Consider the following 21,974-nt stretch of genomic DNA (forward strand, 5'->3'; position numbering starts at 1 on the left):
CACGGCCGAGGAGAAGCGCAGCCTGCTGCAGCCGCTCGGCCTCGACAGCGTCGGCGTGGCGACGACCAGCCTGCTGCTGCCGCGCGTCGAGGGCATCGTGCCTCTACACCCTACGCTGCAGCCGCGCGCCGGCGAGATCGCTCGCCAGCGCGCCGACATTCTGCATCCGCTGCAGGTGGCCATCTCGACTGAGCCGCAGCAGCCCACTGCGTCTTACTCGCACGACGTGGCAGGCGTTCCTGACGACCAGAAGGCCAGTCCATTCACCGTGCCGACGGGCTGGGGCTACGGCCCCGTCGGCGCAGACCCGCACGCGCCGCCCAAGGTGCCGCTTGCGTGGCCGCGGCCGCACGACCCGTCGATGGACGCGTACGCAGACAAGGAGACGGGGCGCTTCAAGATTGGCCGCGAACGGGCGCGCGAGCGCGAGGCGCTCGGCATCACGAACCTCGACGACTGGACGTATCCGCGCGCCTTTCTCTCGCGTCTGCTGCATCCGCTCGACCTCGGTCTCTTCCCCGGCCTCATCCCGAGCACGTGGCAGGCCCACATTCGCTCATCTGCCGGCGGCGCGGCTGGCACGCGGCTGCCGCCCTTCGAGCTGACCGAGGGCGCTACGATTGAGAACGCTCTGCGCGAAGATGTGGCCTCGAGCGCCGCGCGCGCTCTCTTCGGCTCGACGGCCCAAGCGATGAACGCCTCTGCGCGTTGCCCGCCGGGCATCGACAGCAACCCCGACGTGGTCGGCGCCATCGTGATGGGCTCCGCGACTGGGCAATTCGTGCGCACGCGCGAGCAAGTGCTCGTCGCCGGCCTGCACGCCGCCGACAAGGTGCGAGAGCGCGTCTGGGGCGGGCCCAACGGCGAGGCGTACATGCGCAGTCTCGACGAGTTCGTCAACGGCGCCGCTCTTCTGGCGCAAGAGCGCAACGGCGAGCGCGACGCCGAGGACGCAGAGGAGGACCTGCTCGAGGAGCTGGAGCGCGCCGAAGAGGACCGTCTGCGCGCGCAGGAGGAGGCGGCCGAGGAGCGGCGGCGCGAGCGCGAGCAGGAGTACAGCGAGGGCGGCATCGCGCAGCTCCTGGAGCAGACGCAAGCCGGAGGCATGACCGAGTCTCCGGCGCGGGCCGAGACACAGCCGCCAGGAATGGACGAGGACGCGCAGGAGGAGATGCACGAGTCGGCCGAGCCGCCTGCCATCAGCTACGGCAGCGGTCTGCAAGACGCCACGATGCGAGGCACGGTGCTGGATCGGCCACTGGTCGACTGGGTGCGCGATGAGGTGGCCGATCCGATTACGGGCGGCCTGCTTCAGGTTCTTGTGCGGGCCGGCGAGCTGGTGCAGGACGCGATGCAACGTGCACGCGAGCGCACAGCGTCGAAACATGACGAGGCGCCACGCAAGAAGGCCAAGCTGGAAGCTGGCGCGCCGGCGCCAAAGGACGCCGAGCACCTGCTTGCCCTCGTCGAGGATCTCGAGGCCGGCCGCGGCGTCAAGAGTGAGGATGGCTGTAGCAGCGAGGATGCGCAGCTGCTGCGCGAGCTAGTCGATGTTCTGCCGCCGGCCACCAAGCTGCCTGCGGCATCTCAAGCGGACGCAATCCGCAAGGGCCACATCCTTTCGCTGCTCGACCAGCAGGCCGCGCATGCCCGCTCGCTGGGGCAGGAGCTCAAGCATGCCAGCTCGCGCGCCATCGAGGTCAACTCGCTGCTGCGCAATCCGCAGCTCGACTTTGCCCAGCAGGCCTCGCAGAACGAGGACTCGACGCTGCAAGGCACCGCCTCTTCGGCACCTGCACGTCCGCTGCGCGTGCCCGACGCAGCGCTGGATTCTGCGCAAGTCACGCGCCTGCTGGCGCAGTACGCACGCCTGCTGCCCGGCCTCAGCGAGCGCGCCAGCGGGCGGCGCGAGCGCAGCACGGCGCCGCTGTATGTGCAGTCGAAAGAGGCCGAGGCCGACAAGCGCGAGCAGGAGCGCGACGCCATGCTCTGGGACGAGCTGCGCCTCGCGTACGTGGCGCTGGCGCGCAATGCGCCGCCCGGTGAGGTGTGGCGCCCACAGGCGCAGCCGGTGATGCCGCCAAGGGTGCCTTGAGCTGCTGCTTCCTCCCGAACTCTCCGCATCTAATGTCACACCTGTCACTTGCTCGCATTGCGTGATGACCGGCGCAAGCCGCTGGACGTGGCTGTCTCGTTTGCGGCAGGCTTGCCAGGCGCCTTTGATCTCGGCGCAGCGGGCTCCCGCTTGACGATGGCAGGCTTCTGCTCGCTCTCGGCGGCCTTGCGCCGCTTTGGCGCCGGGGCGCTCTCGCCCTCGTCCTCCTCCGCCTTGACGCTCTTGGTGGCCTTGCCCTTGCCCTTGCCGGCGTTCCACTTGCCCACCCACTGCGTCCAGCCGCCGCGCGTGCCCAGCAGCTCGACGGCGTCGTAGGCCGTCTGCTCCACGGGTTGCTGAGCACAGCCCGTCAGCATCGCTGAGCGCGCAGCTCCACTGACATCCAACTCACCACACTCAGCCGGCCGCGCGTCAGCAGCTGCATCGTCTTGAGGGCCTCGAGGTGGGCGTCGGAGAGGTAGTCTATGTCGTTACGCCGGGCGTCTTTCGCCGGAAGCGCGGCGATGTCTTGCAGCAGAGCAAGCGGCACAAAGTGCGGCAGCTCCGAGACGAACTGCACATCGACCTGCGGAGAAGCGGTGAGCAGCGACGAGACTATCACTGAGGCGGTGGAATGCACCATGAACCAGCGCGGAGCGTCGGCCGAGGACTTGGCGTCGTAGTAGGGATGCTTCTGCAGCCGGACAAGCATGGTGAGCAGGGACGTGCGCATACGCTGGCATGATGCCTCACCGGATCCCAGGCCGAGTGGTCTGGATAGCCCTCCTTGACGATCTGGCGCAGCGCATGAGCAAAGCGAACGGAGTGCTGAGGACGCGTGAACGGACCTTGGCAAGCGCAGAGACGCTGCAGGGCCGACGAATGAGCCAGTGCGGACACGGACGGGCGCCACGGCATGCCTCACCCGGGCACCTTTGTGTTGGAGGCGTAGAAGAGCACGCGGTCGCCGAGCTTCATGCGCTCACGCATGTGCTTGCCCGCCTCTGTGGCGCACCGTCAGCAGGAGATTCCAGTGGCGGCGTCTGCACGCTGGCTGACCGGCATTGCGCACGCCCTCCCAGCTCGTCGTCTGGTCCTTCGACGCGCGAAAGTCGTCGAGGCCGAACTTGACGTCGACGCCGGTGCGCGGGTCGATGCGCGAGTCGGGCTCGGCCTTCATCAGCCAGCACGGCGGCATGCTAGCGGCGAGGCGGCTGGCCGTGCGCAGGCAGGTCCTCGGCGAGGACACGACGCCTCGCAGCAGCGGCGCTCGCAAGAGTGTGAAGGAAGCACTCGTCGTACTGCAGACAGCTGGGTGCTGCCGAGTGCCGCTGCTTGGATGTCTTGAGTGGATGTGGTTGATGGAAAGCACGAGGCCAAGGCAAGCCGGAGCCCCGAGGCGCGGCTTCCCCACGCGGCGCAACCTGCTGCGGGCGGGCCGCGGCAAGGGCATGCTCGAGCGCGCCTCTGGCCGCCTGCAGCTTGCTTCCCGCTCTCACCCACCTCGCCTCACACGCACGCAGCATGGCGCTCGACCCGGCCGCGCCGCTGGTGCAGCTCGTGCTGCTGCGCCCCGTCGCTGCCGCCGCTGCCGACGACGCCGGCGCCGCCGTGCCCGAGCTGGCGCCGCTGTGCGCGCGCCTGCGCTCGCTGCACCCCGGCGCGCGCCTGCGCATCGCCCACGTCGCATACACCGACGGCCTCCTGGCCCTCGGCTCCACGGGCGCATGGCGCGACGAGGCGGCCGCGGCGCTCAAGTATGACGAGCCGCTGGAGGACATGTGCATGCACCTCGACGGCGCACAGGGCAGTGCCGTGGCCAAGGCGCACGTGCTCACCGGCCTCGGCGCTGCGATCGAGGTGAGTGCGCAGAGCGAGGCGAAGCCAGAGCTCTCGGACACATCGGAGTGGGCGTAGCGGGCGTCAGCGAAGCGCAAGGCGGACCGAGAGCCTTCGGACCCACCGGAGTGTGTCGAAAGAATCTTGAGCTCACCCATACGGCTGCCAGAAACTCGCCCCCGCGCCCGAGGCCTACTCGCCGCTGCTGCCGGCGCCGCCGAGCGTCGTGGCGCGCCTGATCCTGCATCTCGCCGCGCCGCTCGCGCTCTCCTTTGAGCCCGTGCCGCGCGCCGGCTTCTCGTCGTCGCACCCGTGGGACATCGCCTCCGTCGCCGCGGCGCTCAAGGAGCACGGCATCCACTTCTCCACGCTGCTCCGCCCCGCCGCGGGCGACGGCAGCTTCGACGATGCGCGCAAGCTGCACACGTCCGTCTCGACCGCCGAGGACATGCCTGCGGCAGATGTCTCGGCGCTGCTCTCTTCATCAGCTAGCGGGACTGCGCTGCTGCGCGGTTTTGCGCCCTCTCGAAGCGGGGTGCCGCCAGCTGCCGCACCCGCGCCAGCTGCGCCCGCGCCGCAGCCCGGTGCAGCACCCAACAAGATCACACTGCCGCCGTCCATCGTGCAGGATCCGCAGGCACGCATTGCGCTGCAGAAGCTCATGTTCGTGCAGACGCACTTCCAGGGCATCGCCAAGAATGCCAATGCGGCGCTCGAGGCGATGAGCGCCGCGGGCAATCCAGATCCGGCGCGGCGCAAGGGGCTGGAGAAGATCAAGTCGGACGGTGAGTTGGTCTGGGACTGCCGGCAGCCCGTAGCGGTGACTCACGCGCCGCTGTCCAGTGCGCACCGCTCTTGAGCAGGTGCATGCGCAGGCCAAGATTGTCACCACCGGCGCGCCCATTCCCGACAGCAACATGTTCTTCGGCCTGCTCTCCGTGCTGCACCGCGACGCCGAGCTCTGCAGCATCGCGTCGGGCGTGTCGGAGGCGGTGCTCAAGATTGCGCGCCAGGCGGCAGAGTCGGCGAAGCTGCAGATGCAGCAAGCTGCCGCCAACGCTGGAGCGAAGCCGGCTGCTGGCTCGGCGCCAGGAGCTGTGCCTGGTGCGCCGCAAGCTGCGACTGCTCCACAGCAGGCTCCAGGCGCGAGCGGTCCCCCCTCTGTGTGGTCGGGCAGCATCTGCTGGACCATCACCGACGCGACTGGGACGAAGCGCGAAGTCTCGACGGTGAGTGCGATGCGGGCTGCGGTGCTCGACTGCGTCTGAAGCTCCGCATCTAGATGGTCTCGGCCAATGTCAGCGCCAAAACGCCCAAGGATTCGCTGTGAGTCGCCTGACTATCTCTCTGCGGGCGTCCACTGATCCTCGAGCGCTTCTCAGCGTGCTGCCCTGGCCTGCGCGCCTGACCATTGCGCAAGTGTCCAGTCTCGATCTTGCGTCTCTGCACAGCTACGTGGCGGCGCATCAAGTGCCCGCCATTCTCTTCGCGACGAAGCAGGCCGTGCCCGGCGAGCCGCCGCTGCCGCTGGCGAACGAGCGCATCTACACGACGCTGGCCAACATGCTGCGCGAGCGCAAGTCGTGCGCGTTCATTCCACATGGCGCGCCCGGCGCCGGCATCGTGCTCGTCGCCACGCCCGTCAGCGCACCGGGCACGCCATCGCCGCCTCGGCTGCTGGGCCTGGTCTTCAAGGACCAAGTGCCATTGGCGCAGATGGCGCAGGTCGCCCAGCAGCGGGCGCAAGCCGCACAGCAGGCGCAGGCGGCAGCCGGCGGCCCGCCGATTACCACATCTGTCGCTCCGCCAGCGCCGCCGTCCGCTGCGCCGCTTTCCGTCTCCATACCGCCAGCCACGCAGCCCACCTCCGCACTGGGCAGCGCGCCGGGCAGTGCCGCTCCGCCACAAGCGCTGTTTCAGGCGCAGGCCACACCTCCAGCGCCGACGCAGCCCGTCTCGCTCCAGGCCGCGCAGCAGCTTGCCATGCAGCGGCAGCTGGCCGCGAACCTCATGCGCCAGCGGGCCGCCGGCGCCGGCCCAGCAGGTGCAGCTCCTGCCCTGGCCAGCCCGACGGCGGCCAACAATCCGCTGCAGCAGGCGCAGGCGCTGGCGCAGACGCAGTTCATGCACCAGCAGGCGCAGCAGGCCGCCCAGGCAGTGGCACGCCAGATGCAGGCGCAGCAGATGCGTCCTGGACAGCCACAGGTCCCTCTCGGACAGCCGCCGCCGCAGCAAGCGCCGCAGCCGCCGCAGCAACAGCAGCAGCAGCTCTGGGGCAATCTCGGTGGCTTCGACATGTCGCAGGCCAGCGCGCCGCAGCCGCCCATGCTCAACACTGCGTTCCTCAACGCGTTCAACTTCGACCCCAACGCCGGGCAGCCGCAGATGCAGATGCAGGGCGGCATGGGCCAGCCGAACATGGGCCAGCCGCAGTCCGGCGGACAGGGCTGGAACATCCCGGGCTCGGCCGGCATGTCGAACATGGGCGGCGCGCCAGGTGCATGCGCCATCAGCGCGGCCGATGCTGCTGCTCTAGCTGCTTCCCTGGGCCTCAGCGTTGATGGCCTCAAACAGCCGCCGCAGCCGCAGGGCCAATTTCAGGGCGGCATGGGCGGCATGCCGCAGATGATGCAGCCGGGGCAGCCCGGCGGCATACCCATGGCGCAGCCGCAGGGCTGGGGTGCGCCCAACGCATTCGGCAGCAACCAGAACCTCGGCGATCCGGGCAGTGACTTTGCTCTGCTGCAGCAGATGCTTAACAACGGCGGACAGCCGCGATAGCTCCCCTTGCGGCGATGTCGCTCGCGTGTGCGGTAATACCAGAGTGACATTAGCGAGCCGCGTGCGTGAGAAAGTCGTCATCGGGCCCAGAGGAAGCTTGCGCCGCTGCCGAGCGCCAGGCCGACGGTGAGCCAGAAGGAGATGATCGTCGCAGCAAGACTGGCGAGGAGAGCGTGTCAGTGTATGTCGCGCCTGCAAAGATGACAGCTGCTACTCACGGACGCTCGTCCTCCTTGACGCCGGGCCGCTTGGGGCCGGAGATGAAGATGCTCGTGCTCAGCACGCCGTTGGAGAGGCCGAGGAGCACCATGAGCGCAAAGAAGGTGGCGTCGCCAAAGCGCGCCGCCCGTCCCGCCGTCGCCGCGACAGCGACGGCCGCCACGACTGCGCGACGACCCGGCGTGTCCGCGGCGGCGTGCGAGACGTTGCAGAGCGGCAGGAGGCCGAGGAAGCCCTCGCGCATGCCGCTCCAGAAGATGATGGCGCGGCGCGCCTCGAGGAGGAAGAGGCGCGGCAGCAGCGTGGGCAGCATGCGTCCGACGAGGTCGCCGGCGTTGAAGAGCACATAGTGCAGCGCCACGAAGACGAGCGGGTCGCGCCACCTCGGCTCGTCCTCGGGCGGCGTCGCCGTGGGCCACGGCCGCACGCGGCTGCTGAGCGACGGAAAGACGGCGATCGTGACGATGAAGCACCAGGCAATGCACACGCTCATCGCAATCACCTGCGACTGCACACTGCGGATGCGAGCGGCGCCGTCGCGCATCGAGTGCGGGATGTAGCGTCCGAAGCCCTTGCCTTCCTCCCAGCCCGCCGTGCGCGGGTCGCTGCCGACGCTCAGCGGCGCGCCGGCCGGCGAGACCAGCTCTCGCGCCCGAGCCTGCCGCGCCGAGACGGCACGGTAGAGTGCCGAGCGCGAGAGGAGCACGATGACGACGAGACTGAGCAGCATGAAGACGGCGCTCCAGGTGAAGAAGACGACGGCCGAGTCGCGCGCCTCGAGGCGTGCGTCGGGCACCTTGTGGCCCAGCGCTACGGCGGAGCGGGCCTCAGCCTGGGCCGCCAGCGTTGCGAAGAGCTGGATGAGAGAGACGACTACTCCCTGCGCGCATCTTGTCAGAGAGGTGCCAGCACAGGCGCTGAGCTGCGACACTCACCACCACGCCCTGGCCGGCGAGCATCAGGCCCATCGGCCGCGCGCCGAACGTAGAGCTGAGTGCCACGACGGCACTCTGCAGGTACGCCGTGGCGGCAGCCATGACGGCCGCGACTGCCAGCAGCGCCGGGAATACAGCCTGTCCGTCGGCGCGCGGCGTCTTGGGTGCCGCGTCGCCGGCGTGCACGCTGGGGCCCAGCTGGTGCAGGAAGACGTAGGCGGCCAGCAGGACGAGAGCGGCGAGCACGGTGATGCCGGAGCGCAGCATGCGCCGCAGCGGCGTCGTGCTCTCGAGCGTGGCGGTGGCGTGGGCGCCAAAGATGATCGTGCCGGCGTTATACGTGAGCACGCTGCGGTGGAGACATCAGCGCGAGGCCCAGAGGAGCGGCATGCCCGGCACACGCGACTCACATCCAGCTCATGAAGCTGGCCTCGTACGCCGAGCCGGCGAGCAGGGCGCGGTAGTACTCCGACGGCGTGATGAGCGTGTTGCTGCTCGGCACAGCGTCAGCGATGTGTGCCGCAGCGGCATCGCACTCAGCACCGGCCACTCACAAGGGCAGCAGCACGGCGGCGCCGAGCGTGCCGAACGCCGCATACACGCACAACCGGCCGACGGTGCTGAGCTGGCGCCACTCATCGGTCGCCTCTGCGCCGTGCTGCATGGCGCCCTCGCGCTCTGCCACCGCCGCGCCATGCTCCGCCGCCGCGCTGTGGTCCTCGTCGCCGCCGTCGCCGTCGCGCGGCAGGGCGGCATAGCCGTTGTGCGGCTGGCGCGACCAGACGTTGGGCAGGTGGAAGGTGAAGCCGGCGAAGCGCGACGCCGACGGCCGGCGCTCGTCGTGTGCCATGCTGGCGGGCGGGGCAGCAAGAGTGCCGGGTGTATGTGCGGTGCGGTGGAGCGTGTGGAGCAGAGGCAAGAGGCGCGAGCGCGAGCCGCCGGCTGACAGCTTGGCGCGGGGCGGCGTCGGGCCAGCGCGCACAGCCGCTGCACCCTTGGCCACGCTCGATGACGCGCTCTCTGCGTCTTGCTTCCCACGTCCACACCGCAGCAAGTCGAGCAGCAAGAGAAGCAGGCAGGCATGGAGACGCTGCGCATCAACATCGAGTTCGGGTGAGGCGCACTCGCAAGCACTCGCATTGCAGCAGCGTCCGCTGACCGGCCTCGCCCCCAGCGGCGGCACCGAGCTGCTCACCGCGACGCCCAAGCAGAAGACGCACGCGCTCACCGTGCCCGCCTGGGTCGACGACGCGGCCCTCGACGGCGTGCCCGTCACGGCACCCGCGCGCAGCGACGGCGACGCCACAGCAGCAGCGACAGAGGCCAAGCGGCGGCGCGCAGACATGCGCTTCCTGCTGCAGTACGTCGCGCACAACGTGCTCGTCGAGCGGCCCGAGATGCTCGTCGAGGGCGACGGCGTGTGAGCAGAGCGCAAAGGATGCCACTTGCAGTGGACATGCTGACTGAACCGCTTCTTCTCGCAGCCGCGCAGGCGTGCTGGTGCTCATCAACGACTCGGACTGGGAGCTCGAGGGCGAGGGCGCCTACGTGCTGCAGGACGGCGACAGCGTCGCCTTCATCAGCACGCTGCACGGTGAGCGGCGCTTGTGCCGGCCTAGACCACCAGGCGCTGACGCTGCTCTCAGGCGGGTGAGAATGCTCATGACATATGACACAAGCGCAGCGCGTGCGTAGCGCCGGGCTTCGCTGGACGAGCTTCATACTGTGGCCGGATGCTCTCGTCGGGACGCCGACATGCTGCTTGCAGAGCGAAGCAGCGCCGTCGCTCCGATGAGCGAGTCTCCGCCTAGCGCGCATCAGCGCAGGCAGCGACGGCGAGGTATGGCGTTCATTTCTTGGGTCCAGCGCGGCTCACGATGCGTTGCGCATCAATGCCTGCAGCTGCTCTATATAGGGTGTGCGGGAAGAGTTGGGCAGGGCGATGCCGCCACAGGAGGAGGAGATGGAGCAAAGAGCAGCAAGCTCAGTTGTGGCGCGGCGTGTGCAATACGCCGCATCAGCTATTGCTGCGGCGCCAGGTTGGGGTGGAAGTGCGGATCGAGCAGGCGGCGCGCCTCGACGATGTCCTGCGCCAGGCGCCGCACGTTGGCCACGGCGACGACGACGTCGGGCGCATACTCGACGTCGAACGCCTGCTGGATGCCCGCGGCGATGCGCTTGGCCTGCGCGCGCTCCCAGATTGTAAAGTCGTCGGCGTCCTCGTCCGACTGCCGCCCGGCCGGCAGCTCTGTTGTGCCGGGCGCCGCCTGTGGACGCCCGGTCTGGGAGCGAGGCGCGTGCGTTGCGTCGCCCTCGAGAGCGTTCGTGACGATGCGACCGAGCGCGCGATATGTGTCGTCGAACGAGAGCACGTCTGACGGCTTGTCGACTGCGCAACGGCCTCAGCTTTGTGCACCTCTGGCGGCACCCGCATCAGCGACTCACCGTACAGCTCGAGCTGCGCACTGCGCGCCAGCACGTTGTGCTTTGCATCGTGGTGGTAGCGGAACTCGTAGATGCCGGTCTGCCAGGGCAGGCGTGCGCCCTCGAAGAGCGCCGCGCCGTTCGCGCTGCTCGGCGACGGCAGCGGCTTGGAGCCGTCGTCGCCGGCAGCGGCGGGCGTGGCGGGCAGGGCGCCCGTGTGCACGTCGCCGTCCCACTCGTCGGCCATGACGCCGATCCACTTGCCGTGCGACGAGATCTTCGTCACGAGGCGGTGCTCGTCGTCGGCACCGCGTGGGCCGCCGAGCCGGCTCACGAGGTACACGCCGATCCAGTCGCGGCGCGAGTGCGACGACGGCGCGCGCCACTTGACGTTGATGGCCTCGCCGAGGTGGAAGCGCATGTTGCCGCTCGCCGACGGCTGCACCTCGAGACGGTACTGGGACCGCTCGATCGTCGAGATGTCGTTGCCGACGCGGCTACGTACGGCGAGGTCAGCACAGATTCAGCAGGTGCTCGCGGTCTGACTTACACGATGAGCAGGCGGTCCTTGCTCTGCTGCAGCAGCGTGCGCGTATCTTGCAGCATGCCGTCGAACTTCGAGCCAAAGTCTTCGAGGCGCGTGCCCGCCTCGCGCTGGACGCGCTCGAGCTCGGCGCGCATCTCCTTGACGCGCGGGTGGTCCTGGGCAGCCTTGAAGAGGCCGGCGTTGCGCGTCGCCACGCCCTTGAGCTGCTTCGTGACGCCGCCCTCGCGCGACACGGCGGCCTGGCCGTAGAGCTTGCGCATGTGCGGGTTCTCGACGGCCGAGAGGAAGGCCCAGTGCGCCGCATGGCTGATGATGGCCATGCTCAGCGGCAGCTTGGAGCCGGAGATCAGGCTCAGGCCGAAGAACGCCGCCTGCCCCACGCTGCGCTCGGGCGAGTTGAGGAAGCGGAAGATGCCGACGGAGTGCAGCTGGTGCGGGAACTCGTCGATGAAGAAGTCGCCGTAGAGCCAGCCGAACGGGCCGAGCACGTTGTACGAGTCGTTGGCGGCCCACATGTGCACGGCGATGAGCAGCAGGCCGACGACGTGGCGCAGCAGGTCCGTGCCGACGGTCCACTCGCGGCCCAGCGGCACGTAGCACTTCCAGCACAGCACACAGTACGACGTGTACGTCATGACGAGCGAGGTGTTGTAGATGACCTGGTGGCGGATAATCAGCGCCGCGATCGGCATTCCCTCTCGCCTCGACTCACCTTCCACGAGTCGAAAGCCTCGTACACCGCATCGCTGCTCTGGGCGTACGAGTAGTTCTTGAGGAAGTGGCGCACCATCCACTTGCTGTTGCTCTGCGCGTTGAGGATGGCGCCCAGGCCGCCCGAGTGGAAGGCGCGCCATGCAAGTGCGTTGAAGTAGGCGAGTGCAATGGCCCAGTTGCTGCCCATGTTGCTCGGCAGCAGCAGCGGGAAGAGCGCGTAGAAGGCGCCGACGAGCAGGAGGAAGTCGGTGCTGCGCAGCGGGTCGAGGTTCTTGAACACGACGACATCGCGGCGGAAGATGCGGTGGTGCAGGTCGTGCAGGTTCGTGGCCCGCGTGCGGCTCTCGCGCTCGGCCTGCATGCGCATCCGGATTGCCTCGTCCGAGCTGGCCGCAGGCGTCGGGCGCGGTGCGGCGCGGATCTCCTCGTCGTCTTCGGAGTCGGATGTCGGGGCTGAGGTGCCGTGCGTCGCTGACGGGGTCGGTGCCTCCGAGACGGCGCCGGAGCTCAGTGCGGGATGCGGCGAGGGCACCTCCGAGTCGGCACGCGGCCGTCTTGCCTCGCCCTGGCCCTTGGCAGCGTCCGCCGATGCGGCATTGTACGGAGCAGCGTGCAGCGGCACACGCGCAGCAAGTGGCTGAGTACGGCGAGTCAGCTGCTGAAACGGTGAGATGGCAAGGCGCACGCACCTTCTTCTCGCCATAGACGCGCTCGATGTGCGGGTTCTCGAACCATAGCAGGAAGGCGAACTGGCTGGCGTGTGCCGCGAGCGAGAGGAAGAGCACGGCGTACGAGCCCGACACGAGCGAGAGGCCGTAGTAGCCGGCGTAGCCGATCGAGTACATCACATGCGGCGCCTGCAGCGACGGGTGAGTAGGGTATCGTCGAAGCGTTCGCAGAGCAGACTCACCAGCTCATACACGCCGTCAAAGACGAGCGACTGGAGGCAAAGGAAGAAGCAGTCGCCCCAGTACCTGCACTCTCGCGTCAGCCTCGCCGGACTGAGCTCTAGCGACGGGTGCTCACCAGGCGTAGTCCTTGACGACACGATGAGCGTCCATCTTGACCCAGAGGTTGAAGAAGATGAGCGCCCAGCCAGCGGCCCAGCGCAAGACGTGCATCATGACGCTGTGCCCCTCGGGCAGGCGCGTGCAGGAGAAGGCGAAGAGCGAGTAGGCCACGAACTGCGCCGAGCGTCAGACGAGGCTGCATGCAGGCCAATCGCGGCTGCTCACATCATTGAGCAGGATCACATCCACCATCGAGCGGAAGAGCAGCCAGATGTTGTACTCGACGGGCAGTTTCTGCAGCGCGTCAGAATAGCAGGACAGAGTATGGCCCAGCGATGCGGCTCACCTCGAACTCATAGCCGGCGCCCATCTTTGTCTCGAGGTGCTTGCGGATGGCGCCGTACACCTTGGGCGCACGCTTGCTGTCCATCCAGCCCTCGCGCTTCACGACGCGGATGATCCAGCGGCGCTCGGACTGCTGCTTGAGCACCCAGCCGAGGCCGGCATTGTACGCCGCGCGCCAGAAGGCAAAGTAGAGCGCAAAGAAGACCTGAGCGCCGCGCCGCGGCAGCATGAAGAAGAGCACGATCTGCAGCGAGAGCGTCGCGATCGTCAGGATGTCGAGCGGCGTCTTGGGCGCCCAGGGCGAAAAGATCGAGGTGAGCATGTCCGGCGTCGTGGGCACCGGGAAGACTGCGAAGCGGACGTCAGAGAGGCTCTGCAGCACTTCTGCTAGCTAGGCGCAAGGGAAACTTGAGAGTACATCCTCAAACGCCTTAGCGAGCCACAGTGTCTCCAGCATGCCTCGTCCAGGCTGCACTCACCCGTGCCATCCGGCGTGCGGCCCAGCACATGCGGCTCCTTCTCCTCTGCGGCATCCTGCTTCCTCTGCGGGCTGACAGGACGCTCCTGCCGCGCTGCGCCGTTGGCAGCAGCAGCGGCGCCGGTGCGCTGCCGCAGTCCGGCCGTGCCGCTGGCCGACGTGGCCATGGCGCCGAGGCGGGAAGACAGGCGGAAGCGGATGCGAGAGAGCTCGCGGCCGGGAGTCACGCCGCTGCACAGAACTAGATGAGGTGGAGGTGAGGAGAGGTGTCGTCGATGCGCTAGACTAGTGGGTGAGATGCGGCAGAGGTGGTGGAGAGGTGAAAGGAGAGAAGCGAACAGAGCCGGAGCGTCGCGAGTCGTGCCGGCACGGCAGCGGAACACGACAGCCGCACGCACCGAAGCGAGGGCACGAGCTTCTTCGCCTCGCACGCCGCCGGCCTCCTCCGCCTCGCCGACGGAGCAGACGCCCATCCCGTGCGGATTGCCCTCGTTCAGAGTACTAGGCATCCAATCACTTGCTAGCCACATCGTCCAGCAGCCAGGTACAAGGGACGCCAGCCGCCAGGGCAGCAGACATCGGAGCGAAGTGCGCAAGTGTGCAAGGCGGAGCTCGCTGTCCGGCATCCGGACCGCGCCGCAGCAGCTCTATCAACTTTGCGAGCCAGCGGCGCCGCCTCACACCGAACGAGCTCTGATGTCTCTTTTGCACCCGACCCAACAAGCCTCGCCGCCGAGCAAGCGCGGCGTCGCTGCCGCACAAAAGAGCGCCTCGGCAAGCGAGAGCGGCGCGCGGCGCGGCGGCTGCTCTCTCACACCGCAACGCACCGCCGATCCGCACGCTCGTTTCTGGGGAAATAGCCCGCGGCACGCGCCCGGAGTCGCACGCGCAGCTGTCAACGCGGCGCTCGGACCGCACGCCAGCCAGTATATCCGGAGAGCGCCTGGGAACGCTTGCTGAGGGCCTAGGGCTGCCGCCAGAGGCCGCAAGTGACCGCAGGAGGGGCTGGATGAGGGAGGACACAAGCTGAGTGAGGGGGAAGGGGAGGGAGGAGGCAGACAGTGGCTTGGAGCGTCTCGACTGCACGTGATGCCTGCGATGGCGGTCGGCTGTCTTCGGCGGCCCGGCCCGACGCAAGGTGCACGTGCCGCGCTGGCCATGCCTGAGTCCGAGAGCTGCCTCCACTCCTCCGCCCTCTCGCTGCCATCTTCTCACTTCGACCTCAGTTGCGCCCCTCGCTTCGCACTCGGGGCACGCGCCCAGCATGACGACATATCCCGCCTTTCTCCACCCCGATGCAGGCGCACATCTCTCCGTGCGGCGTGCGTGAGCCTCTCGCCTCGCCGCCTGGGCCTCACTGACGCTTCTGCGCCGCACAGTCAACTTTGCGCCGCCCGCCGCACCGCAGCCCAGCGCTGGCGGCGTGCTGCACGTGCCCGTGCCGAGCGCCAGTGCGCCGTGGGTGCTGGAGCGTCCTGCGGCCTCCTCGGCCGAGGGCGCAGCGCAGCAGGGCGCAGCTTGGCGCGGCGAGCGTGCGCCGGCAAAGGAGACGGACTGGGTCGCGACGTGGGATGAGGAGCGGCAGGTGAGTGCAGAAGCGTGCTGGACAAGGCAACGAGCAGTGCCCTCTGGTCACAGGGTCGCGATACCTGGTCATTGGCAGCTGCATCGCTCTGCTCGCCCTCGGGCTGACGCTCTGTGTCCGCTTCACAGGCCTATCTGCTGGCGCCGCTGCAGGCCACCTACACGCTGCGGCATGACCGTACGCACTCTACGCTCTCCTCACAGGCGCGCGAGGTGCTCGCCGATCCTCCTGCACCGTCGCCGTCCACCTCTACCCCGGCAGCAGGCAGCTCGCGGCCGCGCCGCGCAGCCGCAGGCCGCAACAGCGCTGGCGGCAGCGGCAGCGGCACGCCGCTGACGGCGGACAACAGCGGCAAGACGAAACAGCCAGCACCAGCAGAGCCGGAGAGAAGGTCATCGCACGAGCGACGCGCTTCGGCTACTACGACGCGCAAGCGGGCGCTGGCGACGCTTGACGCTGAGGCGGCGGACAAGGAGGCTCCGACTGCACCACCGCCGCGCGAGGCACTGCGCCGCAGCTCTCGAGCAAGCGGCGCGGCAGCGAGTGCGGGGCCTGCGTCGGTGGAGAAGACGACGCCCTCTCGCTCTGGCGCCGCTTCGCCGCCGAATGCGCTCGTAGCGGAGACGCGCACGTTGCGCCCGCGGGCCACTGGCGAGGCAAGCTCGACCGCTGCACCGATTGCGGCGCCTGAGCCAGCCGAGGCCGGGGCCATGTCCGACAGCGACGGCGCCGAGGAGTCAGACGACTCGCTGGCGCGCCAGCTGACGGCTGCGCTGGAGCATGCGCACTCGGACGAGGACGAGGAGGAGGGCGCAGCCCTGTCATCACGCGGCGTGTCGCCTAAGGCATCTGCCGGGGGTCGCAACGCCGCGCTGGAGCTGACGGCGCCTGACACACCTGGCCGACCATCCGCCTCGCTGCCAAGTCACAGCCAGAGCCAAGCAGCCGCATGGGTGCCGCCGCCCACGCGCCGCACTGTGCCGGCGTACGCCGACGAGGAGGACTCCGGCTCGGAGAGCGAGGAGTGGGGGTCGGGCGAAGAGGAGGAAGAGGAGGACGACGATGATGACGAGGACCTCGTGGCGTTTGCCAAGAAGCTCGAGGAGGAGACACGGGCGCGCGAGCGCGGCTGATAGCTGCGCTCAGTCTGATGCGGAAACACACTACATACCCTACACATGACCCTCACGACGAATCCATCACCTGCTCTGCCTGACACGCGCGGACTGAGCCCTGGGATATATCGTGTCTATTGCCGCGGCTGATCAGCTGAGCACCTCGACGGCTGCCACGTCCTTGCTCGAGCCCTGCAGCATGGAGAGGAAGATCGTCCAGCCGACGCCGCAGCACGAGACGAAGGGCACGCGGTAGCGCAGCGGCATGAAGCTGCGCGGCACCGAGGTCAGAAGATGTCTCGGTGTGTGTGCGGCAACAGACGCACCGAAAGTTGATCGTCTGGATGAGCGGCCAGACCTTCCAGTTGGCCAGCAGCGCCGGCCAGTAGACCTGCGGAAAGGAAGTCAGAAGCGAGCATGCGAGACAAGCTCTGAGCGCCGCACAGCCTGGGCGACGGCGAGGCCCGTCCGCTGCAGGTACGCCGGACATTGTGCTGGTCGCTGCTCTGTGTGCAGAGTAGCAGCGCGCATAGTTCACCACGCCTGCACTCCTGCGAGGCCGCCCGCACCACACTCATGCTGCGCCTACGCACCTCGCTGAACTTCTCGCCCAAGCCGCCCGGCCCTTGCAGTGCCCGCCCCTCGGTGACGCCCATGAAGCTCACGAAGAGCGCCAGGCCGAACGGCGCGCTGCCCGAGAGTCAGCGCAGGCGCTGCAGCGGCAGCATCACGGCCACTCACAAGGCGCCCTGGTCCACGACGACACGCTTTGCCAGGGCACGCAGGCTGACTCTGCCCTGCGCCGCCACCTCCTTGGCCACGCCCTCACCAACGCCGCGCAGCTCGACGTGCGACGGCAGTGCCGGCGCCGCGCTGCGCAGCGGGAAGCGCAGCTCGATGAAGCGGTTCCACTCGGCCAGCAGCGGCGCCATGGCGGCGCCAAAGGCGAGGAAGCGCATGCCGCGCAGCGCATCGTAGCCGGGCGCCACGCCGGATGCCGGTGCGCCGGAGGAGAGCCCCTGTGCGAGCGAATCGGCGACGAGGGAGAGACCGCCGTTGGTGACGCCGAGGGTGACCCAGGGATGCTGTGCGAAGGAGCGCGCATAGAAGGCGCTGAGTGACGAGGTCATGCTGGCGAGAGCGGAAGCGGCCGGAAGTGGAGGGCGGGGTGCGGCGCTTGCCGGAGAGCAAGGCGTGTGATGCGCAGAACAGCAGCGCGCTCGTTGGTCCGCGTGTGTGAGTGCTACAGCGACGCAAGCTGCCCGGTGGTGGTGGTGAAGAGGCAAGCTGTCCGCCTCGCTGCCCGAGATTCGAGATCTTGCTCCGCTCGCCCGCCGGCGTCTTGCGTCGCGCGTGGCACGGGCCAGCGCGCGCTGTTCACACGACGTGCCGTTGTGCCACACCCCGCAAAGCGTGGGAACGCGTTGCTAGGCGACGGCGTGTCACCCCCTATCCCAATCGGGGCACGCTGCGCAGCCTCAAAGGGAAAGCGCGCCAGCTCGTCTGTCTCGCCTGCAGGCGCTGGGCCAAGCTTCAAGAGGAGCGGCGAACGTGCCACAGCGCCAGTCTCTGCACCACCATCACCGCCTGCCCCTCCTCCTCGCTCTTCCACGCTCGCCCCGCCCTCCACCGCCAGCATGGCCACCGCCTTCCACTCGCACCACGCCGAGCAGCGCTGGCTGCGTGCGCCGTACACCGTTGCGCGCAAGTACACCGACAAGACGGTGCATCGCTCCGTCGACGCGCGCGTGCGTCTGTCCCCCCGTCCCTGACGCTCCACCTCGCGCCAGGGCGCCCGCTTCTCGGTGCGCGACTATGGCCCCGACGCGCCGAACCAGCAGTCGTGGCACTGCACCTAGTGAGTGGGCATCAACGAGGATGCAGAGTGCGCAGCGACTCACTCGTCATGTCTCACAGCCCCGACGGCACGGTGCGCCGTCTACTCGCGCACACACACCGCCTCGCAACTGACCGGATCTGCGCAGTACGCCTACTCGAACCCCTCGGGCTCCAAGTACCACGACTTCGGCCACGGCAACTCAATCTTCGTCGCCGCCGACGGCGACGTGACGCACAAGTTCAACTGGGTCGAGCAGCCCAGCAGCTTCGCGCAGAAGGCCAGCGCCAAGGCCAAGGCACTGCGTGCGGAGGACGAGAAGGCGATGCGTGAGGCGCAGGAGCGCGAGAGCCACGCGCAGGCGGTATGCAAGAAGGAGCTGGGCGTGGAGTCGGAGGGCGAGCCTCAAGGCGCCGTGGAGCACAAGTCTGCGGGAGAAGTGAAGTGTGAGGCTTCGGCAGTCGACGCAGACTCGATCGCGAGCCGCGTCAAGAAGGAGGAGCGCTGAGCGTTGATGAGGTGAGTGTTGCGTGCAAGTCATCTACTCGACGTCCCTTACCCGTTTCTCTCCAAGCAGATTGGCCCGCTGGCACATCAAGGGGTCCACAGCATCGGCTCTTCAGACGGCCGCGGCCACCACTCTCTACTGTTCGCGCTCTCGCTGCCGCCCCTGTCACCGGCCCGCTTTTGTCCTGTCATCCTGCATACGAGCCGTGAGCAACCATCTGTTCGCCTGCCGACTCGATGTTGCATTCTGATGGTGTTGAGGTGAACGATCGCGTGTTGCTCCGTCTTGACGCTTCCGGATGCCGGCTCGACCCCCTTGCCTCGCCTTGCTATGCGACACAGTGCGCGTCGCCGCACGTTGGAGCTGCGTGTTGCTCAGCGCTCCGTGCAGTTGCGTCTTCGCAGTCTTCTCTGAATGCTGCCCCTGAGCTCGCCGCGTGCGGGCGGTCTAAGCTCTGCGTCGCTCTACTCTGCATGCTTAAAGAACGTGCTCTGCGCCTCTCTTCCCCCAACGCCAGCTACCTGTCACCGCCCACACCTGGTGTCCATTCTGCGCCATCCCGCCACGCCCCATAGCGAACCCTCCAGTCTTGATCGCACTCACGGCACCATGTCCTCCCTGACGTCGAGAGTGACAGACAGGTTGTTCTTTTTGAAGGCGCCTGCAGTCAAGATGCAGTTGAAGGACGACGTCGTACGTCTTCATAGCCCCGTGCAACCGCACATGTCGCGGCTCTCTGACCCTGCATGCGGTGGCTGGTCTAGAGCACCATCGAGATCTTCACCTGCGCGCCTGAAGAGCCTAATCAAAGCCCGTGGCGCAGGCAGTAGTGAGTACAGCTGGCTGCCGAGCGCTAAGTACCACGGGAGACTGATGATGTCGACTCCCGCAGCCGCGACGGATCAGTGAGACGAGATCTTCAGCGCCGGTACTTTTCAAATCGCTGACAAAGCACGTCAGTACGCCATCTGTACGCCCAGCAACGCATACTTCTTCCACGATGGACATGGTAATCAGGTGCTCATCTTGCCGGACGGCGTACTCGAGCGCACGGAAAGCTTCAGTCCCTGGCCGCGCTACAAGACCTTCAGCAAACTGAGCAATAAGGAGGCTTTCCTGGCTGCCAAACACGCCTGCAATCATGTGCGCGAGCTCCGCAAGAAGGAGGAAGAGCGCCTCACGATTGAGACTGTGACGCAGAAAGTGACGCAGCAAGTTCTGAGAGAAATGCCGAGGGTGCTCAAAGACTTTGAGGATCACAGACGTCTCGAGCCCCAGAAAGACGGCAGTGTAGCCGAGAAGCCGTCGCGACCAGTTCAAGTCAAGATGCAGGAGCTGGCAGCCAAGGTCGCGGTCCCGAAAAGGGCGCACCCCCTGGATCGAGGCAGCAAGGTCCAGGCCCCCGTCAAGGAGAAGAAACTCGACGCAAGCGCATCGACCGTTCAGAGCGCCAACATGGCAGGCAAAATGGCAAGCAAGGAGGGCAGTCCACAGGTCTCTCCGGTCCAGAACGCGATCATTGGCGACAACAGTGCTCAAGCTTTCGATGCCAACAAGGAAGTCAAAGCTCTTCGCGAGGAGATGAGCGCTCTGAGCAAGCGAGTGGCGCAAGCAGAGGCGATGCACAAGCCTCGGGTCTTTCAGATCGAAGGCTTGACGATGAAGCTTCCGCCGCTGTGCTCAAGCGCGCAGTGAGCAGACCGCTCGTCCTGCCGTTGAAGACAGCCTCTCTCGCAACATGCACCGAAAGCTTGTTCCCCGTCCGGAATTCTCGCTTTGGAATCAAATCTGAGCTCGTCTCGCCTCCCACGCATTGACTCGCGTGCACAAGATCGCCGTCTGAGGTCCCAAAGCACTTGCGCTCGGCCACGAGCAAGTACGTGAGACTTCGAGAGGAGATAGCCTGCAGCTCGCTCCTTGGTCGCGCGCGTCGCTCGCTTGTCGCGCCGCGCACGGGGCGCGTCGGCACAGAACGTGCCCTATGCAGGCCGACGCCAGCCGGTTGGCCCATGCGAAGTATGCACGAGCAGCTGAAGAGTGATGTAACATTGCAGAAAGATGGAAGGTGGCTCGATGCTGAAACGAGGATGCGACAGTGACATGCGATGAGGCTGCGAGCGCGGGAGGAGAAGAGGTGTCGACACGCCGTGCCTTGGTGGCGCGCTCGGGCCGCCTCCAACAGGTACAAAAGCAGCTCTGCGTCGCGCCTAACCCCTATACGCAGTCTCACTCTTCTCTCTCTCCCCCACACTCCCATCTGCACTGCCGCACAATACGAGCATGAGCACGATCTATTACGGCAACACAGAGGATGAGGACTGGGTTGATAAGCCGTACACAATACTCATGATTCTCAAGATCGCCGAGGTGAGCATTGCGATGTCTTCGTAGGCCTCATTCGCTCAGATGCTGACGATTTGCGAAACCAGGGGGTCATCACCGTTCGTGACTCCGGAGAGCTGGCGCCGACTCGCCCTTCTTGGCGCATAAGCTAGTGAGTTCGATCGGGCAAAAGGAGGGCGAAGGACGGAAGCAGAACTGATGCACTAGACTCTTCAGCCATAAAAAAGGATCGGTGAGCTGATGTTCGCGGCGGTCGTAGCAGCAAGCGGACTCACTGAGTTCCCTCAGTACGCCTACTTGAACCCTTCCGGGTCTCAGTACTTCAACGACGGCGAGGGCTACAGAACGTACATTTCTTCGAGGACGGACATCCACCCGGAAGGCTACGTCGAGTATCGAATTTCACGTCCGAGAGATCCAAGACGGGCCACAAGCTTCATCCGCAACGCGGCAGCTCAACGCGCTGCCAAGGTGACAGCAGCAATTGAACTCGAACTTGAGCGCCTGAGTCGTGGACGCGAGCCTGCCTCGCCCGAACATCGACAGGCAGCAGACGACCAGTCAAGCGCTTCGCGTGAGCGGATTGCGGAGCTCGAGCTCGGAGGCAACACCGGCAGCGTTCCTGTGTCTTGCGTAGGAAGTATCAGGCCGAGCAGCGAGGATGACGACAGCGCCAGCGAGGAGCGCTTCGAGCTTCTCGACGGCGCCGATGCCGCCACTTCCAGCGGCGCGACAGAGACCGAAAGCGAGGTCGTCCGACAAGTGACGGGCATTGATGACGACATCGGTCTCGTGCTGCCTCTTGCTCAAGCTGCGGAAGCTCAAGACGGCAGCGCCAACGCCAATGCCAACAACGCCGGAGCGGATGCGCGAGTGCGCGAGCTCGAGTCCGAAGTCGACGTGCTGCGTAGACGTCTGGAGGAAGTTGAGCTGCAGCTCGCGAGGGCCACGTCTCCACGGTGAGTCGTACCACAACAGCAGAAGCACGCAAGACGTGTGTCTGATCTCCGAACGAGCAGTCCACCTGCCCATCTCTAGTGCGCGCTCTCGCTGCCGCCACCTCTGTCGCGGCGCCATGACAGCAGGCTCCTTCCTTTCCGTTCTTGCTCTTCGCTCGCTCTATGGCTGCGCCCGTCTCCGACCGTACCCTTTGAGCCCATTCTGCGCCTCACGTCCTGTTCTCGAGCTAGCTGAAGAAT

General features: G+C 67.1%; 10 protein-coding genes across 10 annotated transcripts; 6 read left to right on the forward strand and 4 right to left on the reverse strand.

Annotated features, from left to right (window-relative positions):
* Positions 1-1,964: 1,964 nt before the first annotated feature.
* Positions 1,965-3,456, reverse strand: FA09DRAFT_328689 (DUF55-domain-containing protein). The gene is made up of 7 exons (XM_025741874.1): positions 3,155-3,456; positions 3,021-3,099; positions 2,944-2,962; positions 2,849-2,890; positions 2,736-2,789; positions 2,508-2,681; positions 1,965-2,451 (listed from the first exon to the last, which is right to left on the reverse strand). The coding sequence occupies exons 1-7, from the start codon at positions 3,291-3,293 to the stop codon at positions 2,140-2,142; spliced, it is 819 nt and encodes a 272-aa protein (XP_025599541.1). The 5' UTR covers positions 3,294-3,456; the 3' UTR covers positions 1,965-2,139.
* Positions 3,457-3,619: 163 nt separating this feature from the next.
* On the forward strand, positions 3,620-6,715 carry FA09DRAFT_337409 (hypothetical protein; the record flags this gene model as incomplete). The annotated part of the gene is made up of 5 exons (XM_025743989.1): positions 3,620-3,955; positions 4,104-4,719; positions 4,778-5,163; positions 5,217-5,260; positions 5,317-6,715. The coding sequence occupies 5 exons, from the start codon at positions 3,620-3,622 to the stop codon at positions 6,713-6,715; spliced, it is 2,781 nt and encodes a 926-aa protein (XP_025599542.1).
* A 77-nt stretch (positions 6,716-6,792) lies between these two features.
* FA09DRAFT_337410 (hypothetical protein) lies at positions 6,793-8,719 on the reverse strand (the record flags this gene model as incomplete). Its single annotated transcript, XM_025743990.1, has 5 exons — positions 6,793-6,874; positions 6,934-7,814; positions 7,870-8,218; positions 8,280-8,360; positions 8,424-8,719. 5 exons carry the CDS (start codon positions 8,717-8,719, stop codon positions 6,793-6,795), a joined length of 1,689 nt encoding a protein of 562 aa, XP_025599543.1.
* A 203-nt stretch (positions 8,720-8,922) lies between these two features.
* On the forward strand, positions 8,923-9,615 carry FA09DRAFT_328693 (ubiquitin related modifier 1). The gene is made up of 4 exons (XM_025741875.1): positions 8,923-8,982; positions 9,044-9,289; positions 9,354-9,463; positions 9,516-9,615. Exons 1-4 carry the CDS (start codon positions 8,951-8,953, stop codon positions 9,521-9,523), a joined length of 396 nt encoding a protein of 131 aa, XP_025599544.1. The 5' UTR covers positions 8,923-8,950; the 3' UTR covers positions 9,524-9,615.
* Positions 9,616-9,704: 89 nt separating this feature from the next.
* Positions 9,705-13,698, reverse strand: FA09DRAFT_345441 (hypothetical protein). Its single transcript, XM_025744696.1, has 10 exons — positions 13,389-13,698; positions 12,911-13,257; positions 12,790-12,858; positions 12,581-12,738; positions 12,465-12,528; positions 12,244-12,411; positions 11,553-12,191; positions 10,844-11,499; positions 10,315-10,790; positions 9,705-10,258 (listed from the first exon to the last, which is right to left on the reverse strand). The coding sequence occupies exons 1-10, from the start codon at positions 13,552-13,554 to the stop codon at positions 9,891-9,893; spliced, it is 3,111 nt and encodes a 1,036-aa protein (XP_025599545.1). The 5' UTR covers positions 13,555-13,698; the 3' UTR covers positions 9,705-9,890.
* An 896-nt stretch (positions 13,699-14,594) lies between these two features.
* Positions 14,595-16,186, forward strand: FA09DRAFT_328695 (hypothetical protein). The gene is made up of 3 exons (XM_025741876.1): positions 14,595-14,709; positions 14,767-14,972; positions 15,101-16,186. The coding sequence occupies exons 1-3, from the start codon at positions 14,652-14,654 to the stop codon at positions 16,103-16,105; spliced, it is 1,269 nt and encodes a 422-aa protein (XP_025599546.1). The 5' UTR covers positions 14,595-14,651; the 3' UTR covers positions 16,106-16,186.
* A 17-nt stretch (positions 16,187-16,203) lies between these two features.
* FA09DRAFT_328696 (hypothetical protein) lies at positions 16,204-17,365 on the reverse strand. The gene is made up of 4 exons (XM_025741877.1): positions 16,829-17,365; positions 16,681-16,777; positions 16,414-16,478; positions 16,204-16,358 (listed from the first exon to the last, which is right to left on the reverse strand). Exons 1-4 carry the CDS (start codon positions 17,215-17,217, stop codon positions 16,238-16,240), a joined length of 672 nt encoding a protein of 223 aa, XP_025599547.1. The 5' UTR covers positions 17,218-17,365; the 3' UTR covers positions 16,204-16,237.
* A 359-nt stretch (positions 17,366-17,724) lies between these two features.
* On the forward strand, positions 17,725-18,432 carry FA09DRAFT_359319 (hypothetical protein; the record flags this gene model as incomplete). Its single annotated transcript, XM_025745092.1, has 4 exons — positions 17,725-17,835; positions 17,878-17,945; positions 18,005-18,017; positions 18,073-18,432. The coding sequence occupies 4 exons, from the start codon at positions 17,725-17,727 to the stop codon at positions 18,430-18,432; spliced, it is 552 nt and encodes a 183-aa protein (XP_025599548.1).
* Positions 18,433-19,041: 609 nt separating this feature from the next.
* FA09DRAFT_324851 (hypothetical protein) lies at positions 19,042-20,127 on the forward strand (the record flags this gene model as incomplete). Its single annotated transcript, XM_025741138.1, has 3 exons — positions 19,042-19,125; positions 19,197-19,261; positions 19,413-20,127. 3 exons carry the CDS (start codon positions 19,042-19,044, stop codon positions 20,125-20,127), a joined length of 864 nt encoding a protein of 287 aa, XP_025599549.1.
* Positions 20,128-20,712: 585 nt separating this feature from the next.
* FA09DRAFT_337417 (hypothetical protein) lies at positions 20,713-21,813 on the forward strand (the record flags this gene model as incomplete). The annotated part of the gene is made up of 5 exons (XM_025743991.1): positions 20,713-20,799; positions 20,862-20,926; positions 20,992-21,007; positions 21,064-21,734; positions 21,795-21,813. 5 exons carry the CDS (start codon positions 20,713-20,715, stop codon positions 21,811-21,813), a joined length of 858 nt encoding a protein of 285 aa, XP_025599550.1.
* Positions 21,814-21,974: the final 161 nt, after the last annotated feature.

Source organism: Tilletiopsis washingtonensis (genome assembly GCF_003144115.1).
Source record: "Tilletiopsis washingtonensis strain MCA 4186 unplaced genomic scaffold FA09scaffold_6, whole genome shotgun sequence".
NCBI lineage: Eukaryota > Fungi > Basidiomycota > Exobasidiomycetes > Entylomatales > Tilletiopsis > Tilletiopsis washingtonensis.

What these genes read in the sequence shown, in the direction of transcription:
- FA09DRAFT_328689 (XM_025741874.1), bottom strand. Translation starts at nt 3,293, where the DNA reads ATGCCGCCGTGCTGGCTGATGAAGGCCGAGCCCGACTCGCGCATCGAC. An exon ending in GGAGGGCGTGCGCAATGCCG is followed by an intron (nt 3,100 to 3,154) that starts GTCAGCCAGCGT and finishes GGTGCGCCACAG; the next exon opens with AGGCGGGCAAGCACATGCGT. An exon ending in CGCGCGGCCGGCTGAGTGTG is followed by an intron (nt 2,452 to 2,507) that starts GTGAGTTGGATG and finishes GGCTGTGCTCAG; the next exon opens with CAACCCGTGGAGCAGACGGC.
- FA09DRAFT_328695 (XM_025741876.1), top strand. Translation starts at nt 14,652, where the DNA reads ATGACGACATATCCCGCCTTTCTCCACCCCGATGCAGGCGCACATCTC. An exon ending in CGCACATCTCTCCGTGCGGC is followed by an intron (nt 14,710 to 14,766) that starts GTGCGTGAGCCT and finishes TGCGCCGCACAG; the next exon opens with TCAACTTTGCGCCGCCCGCC. An exon ending in CGTGGGATGAGGAGCGGCAG is followed by an intron (nt 14,973 to 15,100) that starts GTGAGTGCAGAA and finishes TCCGCTTCACAG; the next exon opens with GCCTATCTGCTGGCGCCGCT.
- FA09DRAFT_345441 (XM_025744696.1), bottom strand. Translation starts at nt 13,554, where the DNA reads ATGGCCACGTCGGCCAGCGGCACGGCCGGACTGCGGCAGCGCACCGGC. An exon ending in AAGGACCGCCTGCTCATCGT is followed by an intron (nt 10,791 to 10,843) that starts GTAAGTCAGACC and finishes CGCCGTACGTAG; the next exon opens with CCGCGTCGGCAACGACATCT. An exon ending in TGCGCAGCTCGAGCTGTACG is followed by an intron (nt 10,259 to 10,314) that starts GTGAGTCGCTGA and finishes GCCGTTGCGCAG; the next exon opens with TCGACAAGCCGTCAGACGTG.
- FA09DRAFT_328696 (XM_025741877.1), bottom strand. Translation starts at nt 17,217, where the DNA reads ATGACCTCGTCACTCAGCGCCTTCTATGCGCGCTCCTTCGCACAGCAT. An exon ending in GTCGTGGACCAGGGCGCCTT is followed by an intron (nt 16,778 to 16,828) that starts GTGAGTGGCCGT and finishes ACTCTCGGGCAG; the next exon opens with CGCGCCGTTCGGCCTGGCGC. An exon ending in TGGGCGAGAAGTTCAGCGAG is followed by an intron (nt 16,479 to 16,680) that starts GTGCGTAGGCGC and finishes TCCTTTCCGCAG; the next exon opens with GTCTACTGGCCGGCGCTGCT.
- FA09DRAFT_328693 (XM_025741875.1), top strand. Translation starts at nt 8,951, where the DNA reads ATGGAGACGCTGCGCATCAACATCGAGTTCGG. An exon ending in CGCATCAACATCGAGTTCGG is followed by an intron (nt 8,983 to 9,043) that starts GTGAGGCGCACT and finishes CCTCGCCCCCAG; the next exon opens with CGGCGGCACCGAGCTGCTCA. An exon ending in CTCGTCGAGGGCGACGGCGT is followed by an intron (nt 9,290 to 9,353) that starts GTGAGCAGAGCG and finishes TTCTTCTCGCAG; the next exon opens with CCGCGCAGGCGTGCTGGTGC.